This window comes from Taudactylus pleione, unplaced genomic scaffold, assembly GCF_031769625.1.
Source record: "Taudactylus pleione unplaced genomic scaffold, aTauple2 ptg000018l, whole genome shotgun sequence".
Lineage (NCBI taxonomy): Eukaryota > Metazoa > Chordata > Amphibia > Anura > Myobatrachidae > Taudactylus > Taudactylus pleione.
In genome coordinates this window covers 4,993,721-5,015,990 of record NW_028284420.1, presented here as the reverse complement: position 1 = coordinate 5,015,990, position 22,270 = coordinate 4,993,721, and the positions used below count along the sequence as shown (strand labels likewise).

Here is a 22,270-nt window from a genome sequence, read left to right as displayed (position 1 = left end):
GGGGAGGGTCATTTGTATGGATGAGCATGCGCGGACACCTTCTCACTGTATTTTTTTCTTTTTCGAAAAGTGCAATGATAAGGCTGCGGATGGGATTTGCAAGGACAGAGCTTTATCGCAAGCTTTGTCCCTGTAGGGGATTTTTGATAAATGCTTGTGATATTGCCTGAATTACCAATGCTAATTTCGGTGAAAATATCACACTACAATTTGCATTTCATATGCAGATTGTACTAAATAGAGCCCTTAGGGCTCTATTTACTACAATCCGCATTTGTAATGCAGATTGTAGTGTGATATTACCGACTGAATTTGCATTGCGAATTCAGGCAATATCACAGGGATTTACTACAAATCCCCTACAGGGACAAAGCTTGTGATAAAGCTCTGTCCCTGCGAATCCTCTCCGCACACTTATCACGGTATTTTCGCAAAAAATACCGTGATTAAGTGCCTGCGCATGCCCCGACCGACCGCCGCTGCTACCCCCGAAAAGCGTTAAGCCCCGCCCCCGCGATCGCGGACCCCCCGAGACCCCCCCTTCCCCCCGCGACCCCCCTCTCCCTTACTTACACTTACCTGTTTAGACCACACAGCTGATTACTGGGACCGACTCCCGGCTCTGCTCTCCCCGTTAGAGCAGGCCAGGAGTCCGGTAAAGGGGGAGACCCTGGATAACGCCACCTCCAGATGGCGTTATTATCACAGGGCTTTCCCCGATATTTTTTCACATTTATTTTTAGTAACTCTGGTCGGATCACATTTCCCATTACAATTATGGGAAATGCGATCTGCTTTACTAAAAATAAGTGATACTTAGGGGTTGGAGTAGAATTTTACGAATTCTACTCCAATTGCCCTGTAATATATATAAGTGATACTAAAATAATATGAAAAGGGTGTGAAAACACCCTTTTTCACTTTATTTTAGTAAAAATAATGTTAATAAATAGAGCCCTTAGTGATAGATGCAGGGTGATATGGCCTGGCTTGCAGTTGGAATTTAAATTCATTCCAAAGGTGTTTGATGGGTTGAGGTCAGGGTTCTATACAGGCCATTCATATTTTTTCACTGCAAAACCTCAGCAAACTCTGTAAACCATTTTTTGATGGACCTCACTTAGAGCCTGATTCACTACCGATAGCAACTGCGATTACGCATGCAATGGGCCGATTGATGCGTTCTGCGCATGCGTATACATCACAGTGCGCGAAGACTCCACTGCGATCGGGGCAGTGACTACGCAGACCCATCGCAGAGTGATTGATAGGAAGTACCGTTTGGGGGTGGTGACAGGGGGGCAGTGATACGCAGGCATGCCAGTGCGCATGAACGCCCTTACAGGGGTGTGCATAATGTAGCCACTACGATGCCATACACAGTTTGCGCTTTCACTGTGTGCGATGCGATGAGGTTAGCAATTCCAGAGTAAGGTCCAGGGGTTGGCTGGCAACTTTTAGCCTGGGGGGCAAGTAAAAGACAGTGGCCCTGAATTACCGATAATCACTCTACTCCGTAAACATCGGTATTGCTTAAAACTATGAATGGGTTGACGGGACTGTGGCCACAGAGTTGTTTGCAAGTATAAATATGCGCACCTTTTGCAACAAGTGTAGGCTGATGCACACTGAAGATTAGTAGCAAACTAAACATACAGATAGGAAGCAGGCGCGCCACATAGGAGCAAGAGTACAAGCTCCTGAATGCTGTCCAACTCCGCATCACTGGGAGGGAGGAACTGTCCTCTTACAAACATACAAAGGTGAGTGCTGGCACCGGACACAAACTAAGACAAATCATAAAAATGATGATCAGTACATGCAGCTAGTAAAGTCACTCTCCATGTTTAAAAACAAATAAGAATATTATGGCCTTCACATAAAAATACATTTATGTAATCCTTAAACCGCTCACACTCAGGCCCTGATTCAGAGCCGGACGCTCTAACAGAGCGCTCGCTGTGAATCAGGGCCGGCCTTATGGTTTTTTAGAGCGGCCTCCTGGCCGCTCGCATAGCTGTGGGTGACCACCCACAGCTATAGCGAGCGGCCAGGAATATGGTCGTGATGGTCATCGCGACCATTGGGCTTGCGACGAGACCCTTGTGGCAGGGTCTCGTTGCCGCAAGCCCCAGAGAGATTTCGGCTCTCACAAAGCCGAAATCTCTTCCACTGACATCACTCGTGATGTCAGTGGGGCCGCCCCCAAATGTAGGCGTTCACATGGGAACGCCTCCATTTTGGCAGCCACTCCCCCGGCCTGCCCACCAAAGTGGGCGTGCTGTCACTCAACATCGACAGCACGCTCCCTTTGGCACGAGACCCGGAGCGACGGTTTGCATGCGCACGACGGAGCACTTTATTATGGATGCACTAATGCTGGATAAAATATTTGATTCTTTCTAAAAGGATGTGCTGGCACACACACACACACGCTTTCAAAGTTCTGCACTCACACCTTCACACAATGATTATATCAGGGTGCACTTCAGGACCATAGTCCAAAATAAAGAAAAATATTTCCTTGTATATCTCGGAAGAAGGCACTCACCTTAAAATAACACTTTCTATTGAGACATAAATTTACAAAAGCTATTTAGCCATTCATGTCAGACACCTCATTTAGCGTGTCGACGTTTCGGTCTAACTAAGTCTGGTAAATACTGCTAGCTAGATAATACTCCGGATCCACACATGTAGGCCAGTAACTGTTACTATATTATACATCTAATACTACCTGAGGCAATTCTCATATTCAATTATTTTTAATATCATTTTATCTTACTATTCATATGGACATTTTCTTTTGATTTGGACTATCACACATTTTTTTTTTTTATTATTTTTATGATTTTCATTTTTTATTTTTATTGATTGTTTTTTCTTTATTTAATATTATTTATACTGTGATGCTTAATATACAGTCAGGTGCATAAATATGGGACATTGACAGAATTTTCATATTTTGGCCTCTATTCACCACCACAATGGCTTTGAAATGAAACAAACAAGATGTGCTTTAGCTGCTGCCATTTTCATTACAGTAGCTGTAACGCTGCCCGATCGCAGCAGCAGGGCCAGCAAAGTAACGGAGTGGGTAAGGGAAGGGCGGCCTAAAGGATTCAATGGGAATGGTCCGCACCTAGACACTCCCCCTCACGTTCCTCCACATCCGTTGACTCAGAGTCCAAACCAACCCTGTTCCCGATTCATATCTGCTACTCATGCCCGCTGGCTCCACCTTAGTCACTCTTCGCTGGTCACTGCTCATCTGCCTGCTGGTTTCTCTTTTCTCCTCCTTTTAGCCACAGGCCCACAGCCGCTGTCACTGGGTGTTCTTGGGCAGCTATGGCCATTACTGCAGAGGAGGGACAGTAGAATGTGCTGCGGCACGGGGGGCACATGGCACCCTGCCCCCCGGCCCAGTCCGCCACTAGTAAGGTCAGACCTTGTGCAAGTGTGCTGCACTTGTACTCGATGTTACCGATGGTTTTGCAAACTTGTTAAGTATTACGAATGTGTGTAAAGTAAGGGGGGCGTCCTTATGTTAGGCTGCGACGGCATTGCGATTGCAATCATTAGCATATTTTCGCAGTGAAACTGGACACTCTGCAGCCCAGCACACAGCACTGGGGAGAGAGGCTGAGCAGCAGCAGTCTCCTCTATCTCCCTGCCCTATGTACTATGTGACATGGGCCCCAGCCCGGCTCCTCCAGGTGGCCAGGGCCCGGGTAAGTAGTACCCGCTCCCCTCCCATCTCGGTGCCCCTGTCGTGGTGAACTTAACTTCTTTCCATGCAATTGGTTGTATTAGTTTGGTTATTTCTATCCCTATTCAGCCTTAAAGGGTACTAGTTATCTCTCCTTCTGTATGTTAGTGTTAGCGGATTCTGTATCTGGATGCTGCAGGACTAACTGCTCTGAGATAAAAACTCATTAGTATGATAAAAAAAACCTGATGATTTTTAAGTTAAAAAGGGCATCTCAGAAAGGCATCATAAACTGACCCTTTCAGGTTTGAGCTGTAAAATGTCTTTTTCCCTCTAAGGATATCTATCTTTGTTACAGCAAGACCAGTGTTACAGAAATGTGATCTCTGAGGTAATAAGTGAAGGGTTCAGTGGCAGCCAGTATGAGCAAAGCCCATGAGTTTGTTAAATTGTTTCAGAATAGGGCTGTGTTAGTAGGTGCTCAATTGAGATGGCTGCTGTTTTATTATACTGTCTAGGCTGCATTTAGGGACATATTTACTAATTATGGGCTGTTAGACCCAATATTTAGAACTTCTTATTGACGCTTTTTCACAGCAAAAAAAAAAATTAGCACTGTATTAAAAATTACATACAGGGCTCTGAAAGGCGCCCATCCCTGCCATATGTAAAGAAGTGAAATGATTGCAAAAGCAATCATTTGAATATTGTGGCTGCACATGCGCAGTAGCCATTGACGGTAATTTTTGCTGGACCTTGCCGGAGGGGTAGTTATGGTAAATACCAGCGGATTTTTTGTTTGTATCACAGTGATACTAAATGAAAAATTTGCTGGTGTTTACCTTTGTTAATAAATGGGGACTTTTAACACTAAGGCCCCCATTTATCATCAAAGTAAACAACAGCAAAATTTTTCTTTTAGTATCACCATGATACAAACGAGAAATCCGCTGGTATTTACTATAACTACCCCTCCGGTGAGGTCCAGCAAAGTCCTACGAAATCCTCCTTGTTTGCGAGGTCCTTCTTGGGCTGCTGGCAGCCTAACACTGCCAGAGACGGGTCTCTGTGAAATGTGCATGCGCGACGATCCATCTGCTCATGTGCATGACACGGGGTCCCGGCAGTGCCTGGAAGGTTTCGCTGAAGCTGGAAATCCAGCGGTGGGTCCCCATTGACGGCATTGTGGTCCACATCGCTCTCGCTGTCTACAGATGGTGAGAGTGATGCTGTGACAAACAGCGGTAATCTTAGATTACCGCTGTTTGTTAAATCCACAAAGGAAGTCATAACCCCTTTAGAAAGCTCTAAAGGGGTTATGCTACATTGATAAATGGAGCCCTAACTTCCCAGAAGGTCTATTGTTACAATATACTGCTACTGTATATTATTATTATTATTATTATACTTTATTTATATGGTGCCACAAATGTTCCGCAGCGCCTTACATAGTACATAAAACTAGTAAGAAAACAAGAAACAAGTAACTTACAGTACATTACAGTGCAGGACAAGGACACGACTTATATACATTGCTGCAATAGCGATTTGTCGAAGCTGGTTTAGAGACAGAATCAGTGTAAAATTAGCTTGGAGCGACGCCATCTTACGAATGACAACCAGACTCCATCTTAAAAATAAGAATCTGCAAGACGCCATTTTGCGACTGATCTCCCAGCGCCATTTTAAGTTACACCTCACAAACTAAGTACAGATGGCAATGTTTTTGGTACTGGGGACAACCTTGCATAGAAAAATACCTAAACAACTAGAAAAACAGTTTCCTGAGAAAAGTAATTAGAAAAGACAATACACCAGGAACTGTGGGTGTTTTTGCATGTAAAGGGAGAGACCCCACATGTGGACAGGTGTAGCTGTGGCAATTGTAATATGGCCCAGACACTTGAATTTGACTGCATGAACAATGGTAAGAAATCTGCATGAAAAGAACTGTTTAAAGTAAACTCACTGTCAGACAATATGGCACCAGCAATCGGCTGGGGGTCTCCACCCTGTTTGAGAGTGAATCTCATTACTAATAATAATAACACATTGCATTGCAGTTTGAAAATGTTAGTAAGGAATGATATATATATATATATGTGTACATATATATATATATGTATATATTAAATCCATCATAAATAGACTCCCATGCATAAACACCGCACATTACGCACAGTTGCGCTGTGAACATAATGCACATTAGCGAATGCATAAGATCCTGTATGAAAACGCTGTTTATTAGCTTAGTGCGCACGCATCTGCCCCAAGTTAACTAGCGTCTTTTCTCAAACCCTGAATACTTACACACTGCACATTCACATAAAAGGTTCCATAGCTTTAAAGCATAAGATTCAAGTTTTATTCATTTATTACAAATGCTGTGAAATAAAGGCTATTTGGTATCTAAGGTTTAATACGTGATAAGTAAACCGTGTTTGGTATTGTACTGATCTGCTCTTTCTCAACAGCTTTCCGGTATCATCGGTGTGAAGATCGCAACATGCATTCTCAACTTATGGACCGTAGAGAGTTAAAACACCAAAATGTACTTTGTAAAATTAACAGCCTAGATTTGCATGCAGGGGGAAAACGGAGACAAAGGCTGTTGGAGGCTGGTCTGTGTCCATTTGAATCAACCTGTTAAATATCCTGTAACAGATGCACCCGCACTGGGAACCAATGAAACCATGCCAAACTTCTCTATTGTATTGTCTAGTTCTGTAAGGGTATATATATGTGTGTTCTGACCCCAATCTGGAGTCTTCATGCTGATGCTGTTGATGGAGGTTTCTTGCTGATGCCGGAATCTGGTCCCAGAGCGCGTGCGTATGTATAACTGTATCTTGGGTCTGTATAATTTCTTTGCGCTAAATTGTACTTAGATCACAGCGTGTAACTATCTGTACTTTGCTTGAATAATACTTTGTGTTTTGGAAACACATGTTCAAGATCTGAAGTCTTTTACTGTATTACTGCATACGCAAATAGAGTCAATTTTAGAAGGTATAAGGTTTTTAGAAGGTATAGGCAGGAGCGTACAGAGGTTTAAATTCAGTATCCTTAGATTAAAGCACTCACAATAAGCAGCAGGGAGTTGGCAGTCAAGTGTTTGGTGCCCTTATGGGGAGTAAGGAGTAGAAATTTTTTTAAAGAGAAGCACATGAGGGAAGAGGTCCCTGCTCGTGAGAGCTTACATATGCCTGGGTATACAAATAAGACACACCTAGGATTTTAAATGGACTGCCCTGGAAAATAATTACATTTGCATTATACATTATAAAATTGATGGCAAATCTTATACATTATAATATGTCATATATATACAACCTGTGTTCTTAACCTAATTTATTGTATATGTATATTACTTGTTTTAGAATATTATGATCACAGTCACACTATCTGTCACATTCACATTGAATCATATTAACACAATTTATAGGGGTCTTTTATAGGGGCCTGCTACTCCACACCTTTTTATGGGATGAAGTCGTCATCCCGGCGTGCGGGATACCAACAGTCTGAATACCAGCACTAAAATCCCGACAGGTCGGGATCCTGGCACCAATATCCCGACCGCCAGCATCCCGAAGGTAAGTATCGGGGTGTTAGGGGGAGGTTATGGTTAGGCATTAGGGGGAGGGTTAGGGTTAGGTAGCGGGGTTAGGGTTAGGCATTAGGGGGAGGGTTAGGGTTAGGCACCGGGAAGGGAGTGTTAGGATTAGGGTGCGGGGAACAGGAGGTTAGGTTTAGGCACTAGGGGGAGGTTAGTTTTAGGCACCAGGGAGGGCGGTCTTAGGTTTAGGGTACGGGGAGGGGGAGGTTAGGCTTAAGCACTAGGGGGCGGATATTAGGGTTAGGCACCAGGGAGGGAGAGTTAGGGTAGGGGTTAGGGTAGGGATTAGGAAAATACTTACGTGCGTTCCTATGGGTGTCGGGATTCTGGCTGTCGGGATGCCGCTGTCGGTATTCTGAACAGCGGCAACCCGACAGCTGGGATTTCATACCCAACCCCTTTTTATAACATGTATAGTGCATATGGTGACCTGAGGCTTGTGTACTCAGCCATGGAAACCCAATCAATGAAGTTGACAAAGAACAATCTATGACAGTGCCATGCTGAAAGCCACTGAGTTCTTCAGTAAGACCGATTCTAATGCTAATGTGAGACTATGGTATGCCTGGTTTTATGTACCTCTTAGCAATGGGTGTGGCTGAAATGGTCAAACACACTACTTTAGACCATGTAGTGTATGTATAGGCAGATAAATTCTCTAATTAATTTTAAGCATATCATGACTATAACTAAAACTTAACCAGGGCTAAGGACACATTTGTGCTTTAGTATTTGTCTCTTAATATATGTTAAATGTATTTTTGTGTCAAAGCGGAAATGTTGCTTTATTTGTCATGTAGAGGTAAAGATTTATTACCAGGAATACATATATTAATATATTAAAGTCATAAATATTTTCCATGGGTAGTTTTACTCAGAGTAATATAGGAAAATATTTGTATTTAACATCAATGCATTTATAGAAACTGTAGTGTACAAATGTTCTTCCGCCCTGTTAATACCACACTTAATCTAGAACAGATGGAGAGGGTCAACAAGTAACTGACAAACTGCATACTATATTTTTTAATCCTACAGTACTCATAGGTCTACATGCCACAGCCATATGCTCCATTATTTCACTCTATTTACAAATGTTAAAATATTACGCTATTTTTATACCAAGACCATTATTATTATTATCCTTTATTTATATGGCGCCACAAGTGTTCCGCAGCGCCTTACATAGTACATAGAACTAATAGATGAACAAGAAACAAGTAACTTACAGTACATTACAGTGCAGGACAAGGACATGATTTATATACATTGCTGCAATAGCGATTAATCATTAAACACTCACAATAAGCAGCAGGGAGTTGGCAGTCACGTGTTATGTGCCCTTATGGGGAGTAAAGAGTCGAAGAAAATGTAAAGAGAAGCACATGAGGGAAGAGGTCCCTGCTCGTGAGAGCTTACATTCTAATAGGCCCCATGGGGCCTATTCATCATACCTAAAGTTTCTCTGGAGGTAATTAGGTTTAAAACTCGCATGGAGTTCTACCTAATTACTAGAGGAATTAATCATTCCTCCTCCCCATAACTATCTATTCCGAAAAGCTGTCATTTTTGCGATGACAGCCTTTCGGGAAATAGATAGTTATCCCTATCTACACTAACTTACCGCAACTGGAATCTGTGCTTCGCATGCGCTGTTACATCTGTAAAACCAGCGCATGTGCAGCACTGCCTACAGATGCGGTAACTTACCTGCCCCCCTCCGCTCACCCCCGTCCCCGCACTTACCTGCCCGCGTAGCAGCCTCTGGCTCCATCTGCTGTGCTGTCACGTGTTCTCCCAGCAGAACACAGTACTGTTTAGAGAACTGTTGGGAGAACACAATGTTAGCATAGCAGATGGAGCCAGAGGAGAGACCAGAGCGCCGGAGGAAGACGCCAGGGGACCTGCCCAGCTGGTAGCAGGTAAGTATTACCTACTATACGCCACCTCACTGTGGCGGATAGTAACACCATCAAATTCCGAAAATACATAATTTTCGGAATTTGATGGATACCATAATTTCCATATCCCCATACTAATGTATGGGGAGTGTGGAAATTAAGGCAGGGGGACTTAGCAAGGAGATATCAGTGCCTGTGCTAAGTGTGTTCATGAATACTAAAATAACGTTAATTAAGGAAATTTTTATTTTAGTGTTGATGAATAGGTCCCTATATTATAACAGATTAGTTTGCTTACATTACACAAAGTGAATACAATGTTTCTATACTCACTCTCTGCATGGGTTAGTGATGACATCTGGTGGAGAGACGTACATGTAGGGTGACATGGGCTTGTCAACAAATGCTCCAAAGCCAATGCGTAGATTGCTGGTCACCCTACGCATCTTCTCAGCCAATTGAGTGCCCAGTTTTTGGATGCTCTCCAAGTCATCCTTCATAGAGTAAGACAGATCCATAAGGTAGTAGATGTCCACTGGGTAGTCCTCCACCTGACGCACTTGTACTATGAAGTTCTTAGAGTCATCTGTTTGAGAAGCAAGTGAAGACAAACTCTTTTTAATGTAATGTTTTCTCCTTCATATATATTAATCTTTTCAGTTAATGTTACCACCTCCCACCACTCCACAACAATCTCAATCTCTCTCTATCTATCTATCTCTCTCTCTCGCTATCTATCTATCTATCTATCTATCTATCTATCTCACTTTATTTTGGCGTGCTGTAAACAAGAATTGTGAGTCTGTACCTTGATCAAAGGTACCCAGTGAAAGAGCACTGAGACACTCATGAGGACAATAGTGTGGATGATCCGTTGTTCGGATGAGGACTTTATTTTGATTTTTGTCATTGCTTCTTTCTCAGGGTACCCGACATGGTCTGGGTAAGTTGGCCCATAAATCACTTTAGTTATGAAATCAGAATTAGTTAGCATTCAGATTTCAATTGAGTTATGCTTTTCACTATGAGCAGAATGCCAATCTGTTGACAAGCTCTTATGTTACCTTTTCATAAAGTTATCGGGCCATATTAGGATGTACATGTGAATCCTATTTTGGCATTAATGCTACGCAAAGAGAAAGGATGAGTATTAGAAACATTTCTGAAAACTAGTGAAGAGGATAAAGGTGATTTATACAATACAAATCGATCAAATGTTGCATTTAATTTTCTGAGTTGCTCAGACAAAAAATAGTTCAAACCTGATACACATTGTTCCTGTGCACCCATCCCCTTATGTAAAGCTGTGACTCTAGCTTCACTGAGGTCCACCTTCAAAACTTCTAACTAAGGGCCTGCTTCTGCAGCGGATGCAAATGCAATTGCCTATGGATCGCAGTTGATAAATTCTGCTAATGCTTCCTATCACTCAGCTAACATAAATACGCCCACTGCTGCCTTTTCATAGCTATTCAATGTCGCTTACCTACGTAAACATTGGTACCATCGATGTACATTGGACAGTCACGCAGCATTTGTAACAAGTCTGACCAGTTGCAAACACTGCATTTCTTCTCACGCGCAGAGAGCTCTCATGCAGTAGCTAATTTATGCACGCACGCCGGCGTTTTTACAATCACCCACACGTTACCACTCTCAAACGCTGACAGCCTGTCACTCACTCTGTGTGTCTGTAATCACAATGCAATCGCTATGCATGCGCAGTGCGACTTATGGGCATGTGCGATGGCAAACAATCACTCTATCTGCATCCGTAATCACAATTGCGTATGCTGCTAAATCACACCCTAACAGCTTAAGTTAAGCATATTAAATAGTTGGTTAATGGGACCTAATGAAAATAAAAATCATAATAAGATACACCCATGGTGTGGTATGGGTCGAGGCAACTTTTAAACTCTATCTAAAGGATTTAAATATAACATCACCTCCAAATGATATAGCAAAATAAAAACATAAAGGGGCTATTTATCAATATTATTTTTTAAGTAAAAATTTTGAAAAAGGGTGTTTTCACATGCTTTTCACATTATTTTAGTATCACATAAATGTATTAAAGGGCAATTAGAGTAGTTTTCATGAAAAACTACTCTATGCCCTTAAAATTAGCATGTTTTAGTATGCAGATAGCATTTCCTATACTTGTAATAGGAAATGTGATCTGCCTGAGATTTACCAAAATATTGTAAAATAACTAGTTGCTAAAGCCCTGTGATAATAATGCCATGTTATCAGGGCTTTCCCCCCGGGCCCCCAGTTCATGCTCTGCTCTGACAGACATGTGGGAGGGGGGGGGGGGGGGGTGATGGGGTTTGGTGAGTCCGTGAACACCTTCTCATGAAAAATACAGTGAAAGGTCTGCGAAGGGGATTTGCAGGGACAGACAGAGGGATTTTTGATAAATTCCTGTGATATTTCCTAAAGTCAAATTTAAGCAACAATATCGCACTACAATCGCATGCGGATTGTAGTAAATAGGGCCCATAGACTTGCTGAGAAATCATACGATAGTAATACATTGGTCTAAACATACAGTACAGATGTGTGTGGGACAGGCCCAATTTCCAGCTGCCAAAAGGGGTATGACCACCTGGCAAAAGGGTTATGACCACCGTCAGGTATGAACATTTGGAACAATATTATACAATTCAGGGGTGTGGCATATTGTTTCCCAATATTGTTCATTCCAGAATGTTTGGAATTATAGACAGAATGATATAGATATTTAGGTCAGAGGCTGAACATTTCATACCTTCATTTAATATAGTTTCGCTTAATATAGTTTTCCCTAAAAGTGTACTTTTTGTTTGTATGTAGCAGATGCAGCCAGTTTAAAGGCTAAACTAATATTCATCTTATTAAATCACTCGAAACTAGTGATTTAAGCTCTAGGGCTGCATTCTCATTATTATTGGTTCAGCTCACAAAATTGGCTGCCACCACTGTTTGAATATGACTGATCCACTTTAAAAGGCAACAGTCTGCCTTGTACAGTTACCTGGTCGCAGGTGCAGTTCAATCTTCTGTGGTGTCATCTGAGTGATTTCCCCTCCTGTGCCCTTGTCACTCAGGGGACGGTTTGCTGAAACGCTGACTTCGCTGACAGGAAACTGAATGTCTTCCAGGTTACAATGATTTTCTAGCAAAGATGACTTCAAATCGCAACGGGGTGCCCCTTGTCCAAATTCCTGAAGAACAGTCAGTTAGATTTTAAATAATATCATAATTTCTCATCACAACTAGACACACTTTGGGGTCTATTCAGCAACAGTGACGATGTTGCCCAGAATTTTACCGGGCAACATCGTCAAGTTTTTATCAACTATGACAATTTATTGCTGCTATTCAGCAATATTTTGTGCAGGGACAGCGGTTTGCGGTAACACGCTGTCCCTGCGATGTCACAGAAGGGATTGTTTTTTGGGATTCCGAAAACAATCCCTTCTGTTTGTTCCTCTGTGCATGCTCAGTCATGCGCTCGGGAAGAGTCTCCGTCCCTGCTTGCGGTGACCGCCGATGGGTAAGTATAAGTACAGCTCCAGTCTGTCCGAACTGATTGACATGTGTATACAGGCCTTATACTAGCCTCTACAAATGTATATTTATGGGCTTTTATATCTAACATTTATATATAAATGTTAAATATAATAGCACATAATCCCTTCTGTGACATCGCAGGGACAGCGTGTTACCGCAACCCTGTACAGGCTCTAAAGTGACTTACCTGTCACCGATCACTGGGAAACAGGGACGGAGACTGGGCGGGCTTACAAAATACTGCAGGGACTTATGGGAAAATTTCCCTCTGTCCCTGCAGTGTTTGGGATATTTAAGTATTTTCCTCATATAATGCCATTCTGAGATGGTGTTATATAAAGGAAATATTTTTCGAGTGATTTAACGCTTTTTGCTTTGCTGAATAGCAAAAAGCGTTAAAGCACTGTAGAGATAAATGGCTGATCCCACTAGTGCGGTACTCAGCGAGATGGGAATCAATGGAGAAGATAATTGCTTTATCTTCTCCATTATCCCCTTGCTGAATAGGGGATTTACATAAAAAATACGGAAATCATAGTTTCCGTATTTTCTATGTAAAAAAATCAATGCTGTATAGACTCCTTTGTGACTAAATAAAATAGTTTTTAATAATAAAAACCTTTAAAATCCTATTGATTTACATGAAAAAGTTCATTACTATATATATGAACATAAAATAGAAATATTACATTTTTAATCCTCCTAAAAATAGCTACCAGAAAAATGTATAAAGTTCCTTATCTGTTAACACACCAGACACTGCAGAAATACTAGTAAGTACCATCCCAAGTGAGAATTACAGTTTTCTTTATTTTATGCTTAATTTTTATTATATTTTACTTTTTATTACCTATAATGTTTTTATTTGTGAAATTCAGTGCTGCTAATATTCTATTTGTTCAGAAGCATTATATTTTAACAAGAAAGGTTATTTAATGTTTTATACCAATCACATTTTATTAATGTGAGTGTAAATTTAACACTCTCCCTATGCTATACCTTTTGTGTTTGTTTTTTTCAGCCTTAGGTCATTCTGATGAATAGGATAAGGGGGATAGGTCTTCGCTATTGACTATGTTTGGGAGATCTGTATCTTCATATTAAATCAATTGCCTGCTACCAATAAATATGACTGAGTGTCTCGAATTTGTCCTATCGGTTGTATTAAAAAGCAGATACACAATGCGAAACAAAATGTAATAACGATCAATAAGTTTTGCGGGTGAACAAATAATGATGCATATACAATGGATGGTGAAAGTAAGTTAGGCTTTATTGAAAGGCACAATGCTTCAATCATACACACTTGATATCCTGTTACATATAATGCTGGATGTTGGTGTGCCAGCAGAAGGCACTAATAGTTGTATTGCATTTTTTATATAGTTGGGGGGGGGGGGGGGTGTCCTGGTGTCCCACTCTAATGATGCATATACACGGTCAGATTTGTCAGATGAACGATTGAACGATTTCATCAACGATGAACGATTGAATGATTTTTGACAGCATTAAAATGAATTAAATCGTTAAAATCTGACTGCAAACACATCAGATTTCAGAGATCATTATCTGACATGCAGGAACGCGCATCGTTCGTGGATGCATGCCCCACATGTCAAAGCTATGAATGATTTTTACAATCGTTATCATTCATATCTGACACAAAATCTGACCGTGTCTATGCAGCATAAGAAGTGCAGGGGATGGTGTCAGCCCACAAGGGTTAGGAGTCCTCCCAGGGTAGTGTGCTCTGGAGGGGCGGCGTCCTGAGCCATCCGGTCCATTCTCTTACCCTTATTCCTATTGCGGTGCACTCACCTCCTGGCGAGTGGTGACCTGATGGTATCGTTTTGTACTCTTGATTCTGCCCCGTGGCTCAGGGCTAGTCCTTGGTGCGCCCGCACTTGAGAAGTCCCGCAGAACACTAGCGACTGGAGACCCAGCACCAATGAACCCACTTGCACACCAAACTCCATCCCAAAGTCTTCTCGCCGGCTGGTGAGTTGAGTGGCTGGTGACTGCGGCAGGCACCAAGGGAAAGTGTGATCTCACGAGATCGCGGTACCAGGAAGTCCAGCAGAACACTGGCGACTCTCGGGTGTGGAATAGTCTCATAAAGCAGATTATTCCTGAGACTATTCCTGAGAACCTCCCAGTACAGTTGAGGTGAAATGAGGATTTGGTTGAGGCTCTGGAGCCAGATGCCTGAAGGACATTGTTTATCAGTGGCTTTAAAATGTCTAAATATTATTAAATATACAAAAATGTACCTTAAACTGCTCCATAGACTTTTACCTAATTATAAACAAAATGCATAAAATTTGCCCCGCTCAGTCGAAGCTTTGCTGGAGAGAATGTGGACAGTGATGAGATGTTTTACATGCAATGTCCATTTCTCCTTCCCTTTAGTAAGGAGGTTGAATGTCTTATTTCCTAGGTTGTGTCTATTTCCTTGACATTGTCCCCATCCATAGCCCTCCTGCACCCGCCTGTTGATCTGACACATCATAAGTATGTTTTCAGCCATATTCTTAATTCAATAATCTTTATTTATTTTATATTAAAGTAAACAATAAACAACAACAATTACATTACTGACTAACTTAAACATGTGTGGTCTCCATAGTTGATTATGTCTGAACAATTGAAGTATAACATTTCACAAAGCATATGGTTTTAGGTACAATGCACATAACATACAAAAGAACTGTACTAAATTATCAAATTTAGGTACCTATATAATTCACATACAAATAACAGGTAACAAACAGTCAGAATATATGTAGATATCCGATGCTCTCTGGCAACTCTAGCGGACAAGCTATTTAGTCACAGGCACACGGATTAGCATTTGGCGACATCTATATGAACATTACAATTTATTTATTTTAATATATAGTATAACCAGGATAGAGGGTACACACATGCGTTAACAATCTCATGTGACTCCATCCCCATTGACCACCTGTACTACAGGGATTCTCGTCATCCATCTACCCCACACATATGATGAGTCCAGCCATTTATCCCAGATATGATTACATTTTTTCTCAGCTTTTCTAGTTAGATAAACAAATTTCTCATGAGCCACAGTCTCACTAACCAATGATACCCATGCTCCTAGTGTTGGTCCCTCAGGGGCCATCAATGATCTGGCAATGCATACTTTTGCAAGCATACACAAATTAATAACATATTGCTTGGTATGTCTATCTAGTTTATCCTCCTGAATTACGGCCAATGTACAAACTATAGGAGTGAACACATAACAAGGAACACCAGTGGATACCGTTATACGAATTACTTCCTCCCAGAAGGAACTAATAACTGGGAAAGTCCATAATAGATGCCAAAAATTCAGACTACATTTAGGACATTTTGAATCAGCTCTACCACCAATTCTGAACAAACGGTCGGGCGTTAGATAAACCCTGTGAATCAGAAACAATTGGATTTGTTGATATCTAAATGCTGTAGTAACCACACGTGGACAACCCAGAGCTTCCTTCCATATTTCATCAGACAGTATTGCCAGGTCTACTTCCCACTTTTGCTTAATAAGCTGTAAATCTGTATTATGATGCGCTCGCAACATGGCTGAATATAGTACAGATACCAAGTGCTGTGGACCAACCGACTGCAGTAATTGTTTAACCAGGGAATCCTGGAGCTTCGGGTGGGCATCCACAAACTGAGCAGTTATAGCGTGGCGGACCTGAATACCAAACTCTTGTTACAATTATTGGAATAACTTAAATACCCCGGAAGTGTACAGTTGCCCCAGAAACATCACTCCTCATTGTCAACAGACTTCTCTAACCTGTAGCGTGGACGGTGCATTAAAAATCTATGAAGACAGCCTCCAAATTTGAACAGCTAGCTTAACTAGTGGAGCCCCAACACCCCTCACAGTGTCACTCAATAGTAGTTGAAAGGAGGGGTGTCCCGGGGACACCTGTCCTGCATCACCAGAACACTAGGTAAAGCATCTGCACCCGAGTCCTGCAACCATGACCACAGATGTGCCAATTGCGATGCATAATAATAAAACTTAAAGTGAGGTAATGCAAGTCCCCCGGAATCACGAGACCTTGTAAGCGTATCCATTTTCAGCCATATTCTTATAGCTGCCAAAGCTTCAATTGCTCAACTCTGGAAGAATGTGTCTCTCCCCTCTCCATAGACATGGGAAAGATACAGCATCTTATGGAGACACTAGATTGTCAATATTCCTACTCCACCTCTTCTCCATTAATTTAATGGTTTAGTTGGAGCGACTGAGCATTATGCAGAGTCAATTGCTTCTCCCTTTTTTGCACCTCAATCTACTTGAGTTCTTCAGTATTTATTTATGTGATCGTATTTGACTTTTTATTTTTTTTTCTCCTCTGATACGTCTGTTCCCATTCTATGAGTGTTCTAATGTTTTTCCGTGATACCTCAATGTAGGACTTTTCCCTCCCTTTCGTCTTTTTTCTCTCTTCTTCCTCCCTTCCCTTTATGCTGTTGATGTCCTTTGTTGTATTTGTTTTCAAAATTAAAAAAAAAGATCCATGGTGTTCAAAGTCTTCTCGTATGATCCACCCCCCACCCAATGTCAGGTGCTTGCTGTTCACCACATTCTGTGGGACTACACAGAGACCAGCGCATGCTCCAAGCCCAGAGTTTGTCTGCCCGGACTCCTATTTCCCCAGCCCACCATTAACTGTCTCCTCTCCCCAATGTTTGCTTGGTCTCTGTGTCTCTCTGACACCTTCTTTCCTTCTCCCCTGTCTCTATTATGTTTCTTTCCTTTGTTTTGGTCTCCAGTGTTTTTGTGTGTCCCTAACTCCCTCTGCAATTTTGCCTCAGACCACTACTTTTGCGTGTCTCCTATTCCTATCGCGTCCCTAATGTTATATGTATACCAATGTCTCCATATCTGTCTACCTCTATGTTCTTTTCTAACCCCCTCCCCAATTATTTGTGTTGGGCAGCATTAGTCACAGGTGCAAGTTTGACAGCAGCCTGGGATCATGCTGATCTGCTGCTGGACATACCCCTCATGGGTGGAGCTAGACATGCCCCCTCAGGGAGCTCCATGCATGCAAGTTTGTACTGGGTCCGGCAGGTGGGGGTTGATGGAAGGGAACATGGTCAAGTGCTCAGTTCCTCAGCACCTCTGCTCCGCTGCCTGCCTCCTTTAGATCTCTGTTTAGTGTTTAGCTGTCTGCAATACTTTCCCCACTCCCAGTGTGTATGTCTTATAAGGTGCCCACCATTACCCAGCTTCACAGAGACTTTTCCTCTTGTCCTGCACCTTTTCCCTTCTACTTCTGCACACCTTACATTCCTCCTCCTCTTCGGCTGAAGGTGATGTCGTCCTGCAGGCTGCTGATCAGAAACAACATGGAGGAAGCTGAAGATGTCAGATAAGTGCAAACTGCTGATTTTAAACATTATTGCCCGATAACCCTGTTATCACTGGCAAAAACAATGTCAAATTTCATTCCTTTTTTTACAGGCATGGGCCAAAGGTGGGGGCCTCAAACCAGTAACTTCCCTAGAGCTCCATGTAGTGTTTATACGGCTCCGCCAGTATGATACAAATGAGCAAGGGAGAAGTCAGGATTCATGATCAAAAGTTTACCAACGGTCTAGAGAATGAAAGTGCTAGGTCCTAGTGCTGGTACTCAATAATCTGGAAACCTAGTGATCCAGTGCTGAGTTAATATAGCTACTGGGGCGCGCCAAGATACCGATGATGATAATGATGACGTGTAACCCTTGCTTCGATCAGCTGTTTGGCATGCACAAATCTCTGACCAAAAACACTGGCTGCCTCTGGTGACAAGGAGCCACAACACCTGCTCCCACAGCACCCAGCCTGGATGCTAAGAAGGAGAAAGTATTTGAGTTATTAACTAATATAATTTCCACAGTGACATGCTTTGAGAGAATAAGTGAACCTGGGCTGCAGGACAGACGTAAGTAAGCACAATCAGGTCCGAAGTTTGTGACAACTGTAAAGAGTACCGTCAAGTTTTATTTAATGAGGCGAAAGCATAGTAAATCCATGTTACATCTGGCCAATAAAAGAAAAACTATTTTGCCTGCAGGCAGCAGATGTCCACCCTCCCTTCTTGCGGCTCAGCAATCTGGTCTCACCCTTCTCTGTGCAGTTATAGGTTTGTAAACTAGATAACCTGCAGCTATACAGGAGAGAAGGCAGGAGGAGGTACAGAAGCTGGGATGGGCTGAGCAGAGCATAACTGAATTTTATCTTGTTCGTGATGTGATAAGACTTGCATATGATTCACAGTTAAGATATATTGAGATTAAGGATCACTTCATACAGCAGTGCCACCTAATACATACGGAGATAGATACAATTGTATGATCCGATTATTAATCAATTATGGGCCTCATTTGGGGCTCTATTTACTACAATCCGCATTTAAAATGCAGTTGTAGTGTGATATTACCGACTGAATTCGAATTGCGAATTCAGGCAATATCACAGGGATTTATTAAAAATCCCTTGCAGGGACAGAGCTTGCGATAAAGCTCTGTCCCTGCGAATCCCCTCCGCAGCCTTATCAATGTATTTTTCAGAAAAAATAAAATACAGTGACAAGGTGCCACGAATGCATCGACCAGCCGCTGCTACACCCCCCCGCGAATGCCCCCCCGAAAGCCTCCACGCCCCCCCCACAACCCCCCCGTTAATTTCACTTACCTCCGGTCAGGTCATCGGTGCTCCGGTGATGTCCTCCATGGCATGATGGGAGACCAGCTGGCTCTGGTCAGCTGGTCTCCCATCCTGCACTGTGACCCGTTCAGCTGTTGCAGCAGCTAACCGGGTCATAGTGCAGGATGGGAAACCAGCTGACTGGAGCCACTGAGGACATCACCGGAGCCCCGATCTCCAGTCTCTGGATGCAGGTAAGTTTTTATTTTGTTTTACTTTTTTTTTTTTTTTAGCAGTGATCAGCTTGTGGTCCGTTTAGACCACACAGCTGATCACTGGGGCCAGCTCCGGGTTCTGCTCTGCCTGTTAGAGCAGAGCAGGTAGCCGGGCAAGACCCTGGATAACGCCACCTCCAGGAGAATTCTACTCCAATTGCCCTTTAGTAAATGTCAAACTAAAATAATGTGAAAAGGATGTGAAAACACCCTTTTTCACTTTATTTTCGTAAAAATAATGTTAATAAATAGAGCCCATAAAGTTGGACCTTTATTTGGTGGCGCAAAATTCACACAGATTCCACTGCATCTTAGACTTGTGACTCAGGACCTCATTCAGACCCGCTCGCAAGCGCTTGAGCGCTCGCAAGCGGGTTGAAGTTTGACTGTGCGCACGCAAGCCCTGGAGCAAGAGAGAAATTCTCTCGCTCTGGGGCTCTATACAAAAGGGGCGGCTGTCTATGTTGATCGATAGCATTTTGCGAGCGGCTCTGAATGAGGTCCTCAGAGAGGCGAAACAAGTAGGGAAGTGCGGGCAAGAGTAGGTCAAGTACAGTACGGGTGCATTCATGTAATTGTGGCACAATTTGAGATGGACACATTTGTGGATACCCTGAGCTGCTACCACTAATATGGGAAGGTTGGGACAACAAACAGAGTGGGGTTTCCTGCAAACAGCACCAGGTTATTAGATGCTGCGATACTTCCAAACACCCCCACTGAGTTACTGTGCAAAGGTTTTTGTGCAAAGGTTTTAGGCAAGTGTGTAAAAAATGCTGCAAAGTAAGAATGCTTTCAAAAATAGAAGTGTTAATAGTTTATTTTTATCAATGAACAAAATGCAAAGTGAAGGAACAGAAGAGAAATCTAAATCAAATCAATATTTGATGTGACCACCATTTGCCTTCAAAACAGAATCAATTCTTCTAGATACACTTGCATAAAATCTGGAATTTTGTAGGATTGTAGTCAGGTGTATGATTAACCAATCATACCAAACAGGGTTTAATGATCATTTTCATATGTAGGTGGAAACACAGGGCCTGATTCAGCAAGGAACGCAAGTGTGCACATGCACGCACTCCGCTGCTGAGAATATATGCTAATCAATGCATACACACGGCAGCCACAGCATAAGATGCAGACACCCAGCACTACAAAATGCCGCCCACTTCCTCTTACAGAAAGCCTGCGTAGTTCGCAAGACAGAAAAAATATCGAGAACCATCGGAACCATACGCACAATAGAGGTTGACCTGATGTTGTGCAGGATTTTGGCCACTTCCTTCGTGCATCGAGTCACCTGGCTGCGCCGCACTGCCTTAATTATGCACGCCCCTATGCATGCCCCTATAACGATGTCCCAACACACAGGCACGCCTGCGTTCGTTCAACCACCCCACATCACCACCCACACTTCCTGTCAATCAATATCGGAAATGTCTGCGTACATACTGTGTGTAGCCTGTGTACTCTTACCTGCTCGCACTGACTAGTTCGCGCACATGCAGTGCGATGCATACGCACAAGAGCATAGAATATTGACAGAATACAGGTTGAATCTCCCATATCCAAAATGCTTGGGACCAGGGGTATTTTGGATAACGGAATATTCCGTATTTTGGAATATTTGCATATCATAAAGAAATATCTTGGGAGTGGGACCCCAATATACACACAGATTGCATTTATGTGTTATATACACCTTATACACACAGCCTGCAGGTAATTTTATACAATATTTTCAATAATTTTGTGGCTCAAACAACGTTTGTGTACAGGAATGAAATTAATTTATGTTTCATATACACCATATACACACAGCCTGAAGGTAATTTTATACAATATTTTTAATAATTTGTGCCTTAGACAAAGTGTGTGTACATTGAACCATCAAAAATCAAAGGTTTCATTATCTCAGTCATGCTAAAAATTCCGTATTTCTGAATATTTGGATATGGGAGACTCAACCTGTATATGTTTAAATCATGCCCAAGCAAAGAATTAGTAAAAGATTTTCACAGACAACTCCATAAATTGATTTGTAATGAGATTAGTATTAAGCATGCATGCGTCCAGACTTCAGTTCTGTTGCTATAAGATAGATGTAAATTTTTGCCCAGAGTGTTAGTAGGCAGCCCAACAAGCAAGAGATTAGAGCTTTCATATCCCTTTTTATGGAGACAGGAGCCAGTGGGGTTGTTCCCTTAGAAAGTTCAGGAACACAGCATGTTAATTTATTTGTCCTGTACTCACAATTCTCCTGGGAGATGAAATGAGTGTTAACTACCAGCTGGCTCAAGATAGTAGAGTTTTACGCGTTTCTCCACCTCCGTTTAAGTTCAACGGCTGCGTTCATCCATCACCACCCACAAACGGCACTTCCTGTCAATCAATATTGGAAGTGTCTGCGTACACACTGTGTGTAGCCTGCGTACCCTTACCCACTCGCACTGACTAGTTCGTGCACACGGAGTGCGATGCATGCGCAGTGCAAAAACATCATCCGGGTGAGTGTGAGTTCTCATCTGCGTTCCT

General features: G+C 42.3%; 1 protein-coding gene across 1 annotated transcript in view; it reads right to left on the bottom strand.

The window, feature by feature from the left end:
- The window catches only part of ITGB3 (integrin subunit beta 3), a 118,981-nt gene that overhangs the window by 72,578 nt on the left and 24,133 nt on the right, over positions 1-22,270 (bottom strand). Inside the window, exons 3-4 of the mRNA XM_088442436.1 lie at positions 12,249-12,438; positions 9,563-9,815 (exon numbers count right to left, since the gene is read on the bottom strand). Of these exons, the coding sequence (XP_088298562.1) occupies positions 9,563-9,815; positions 12,249-12,438 (443 nt within the window). The remainder of the gene's footprint in view (positions 1-9,562; positions 9,816-12,248; positions 12,439-22,270) is intronic.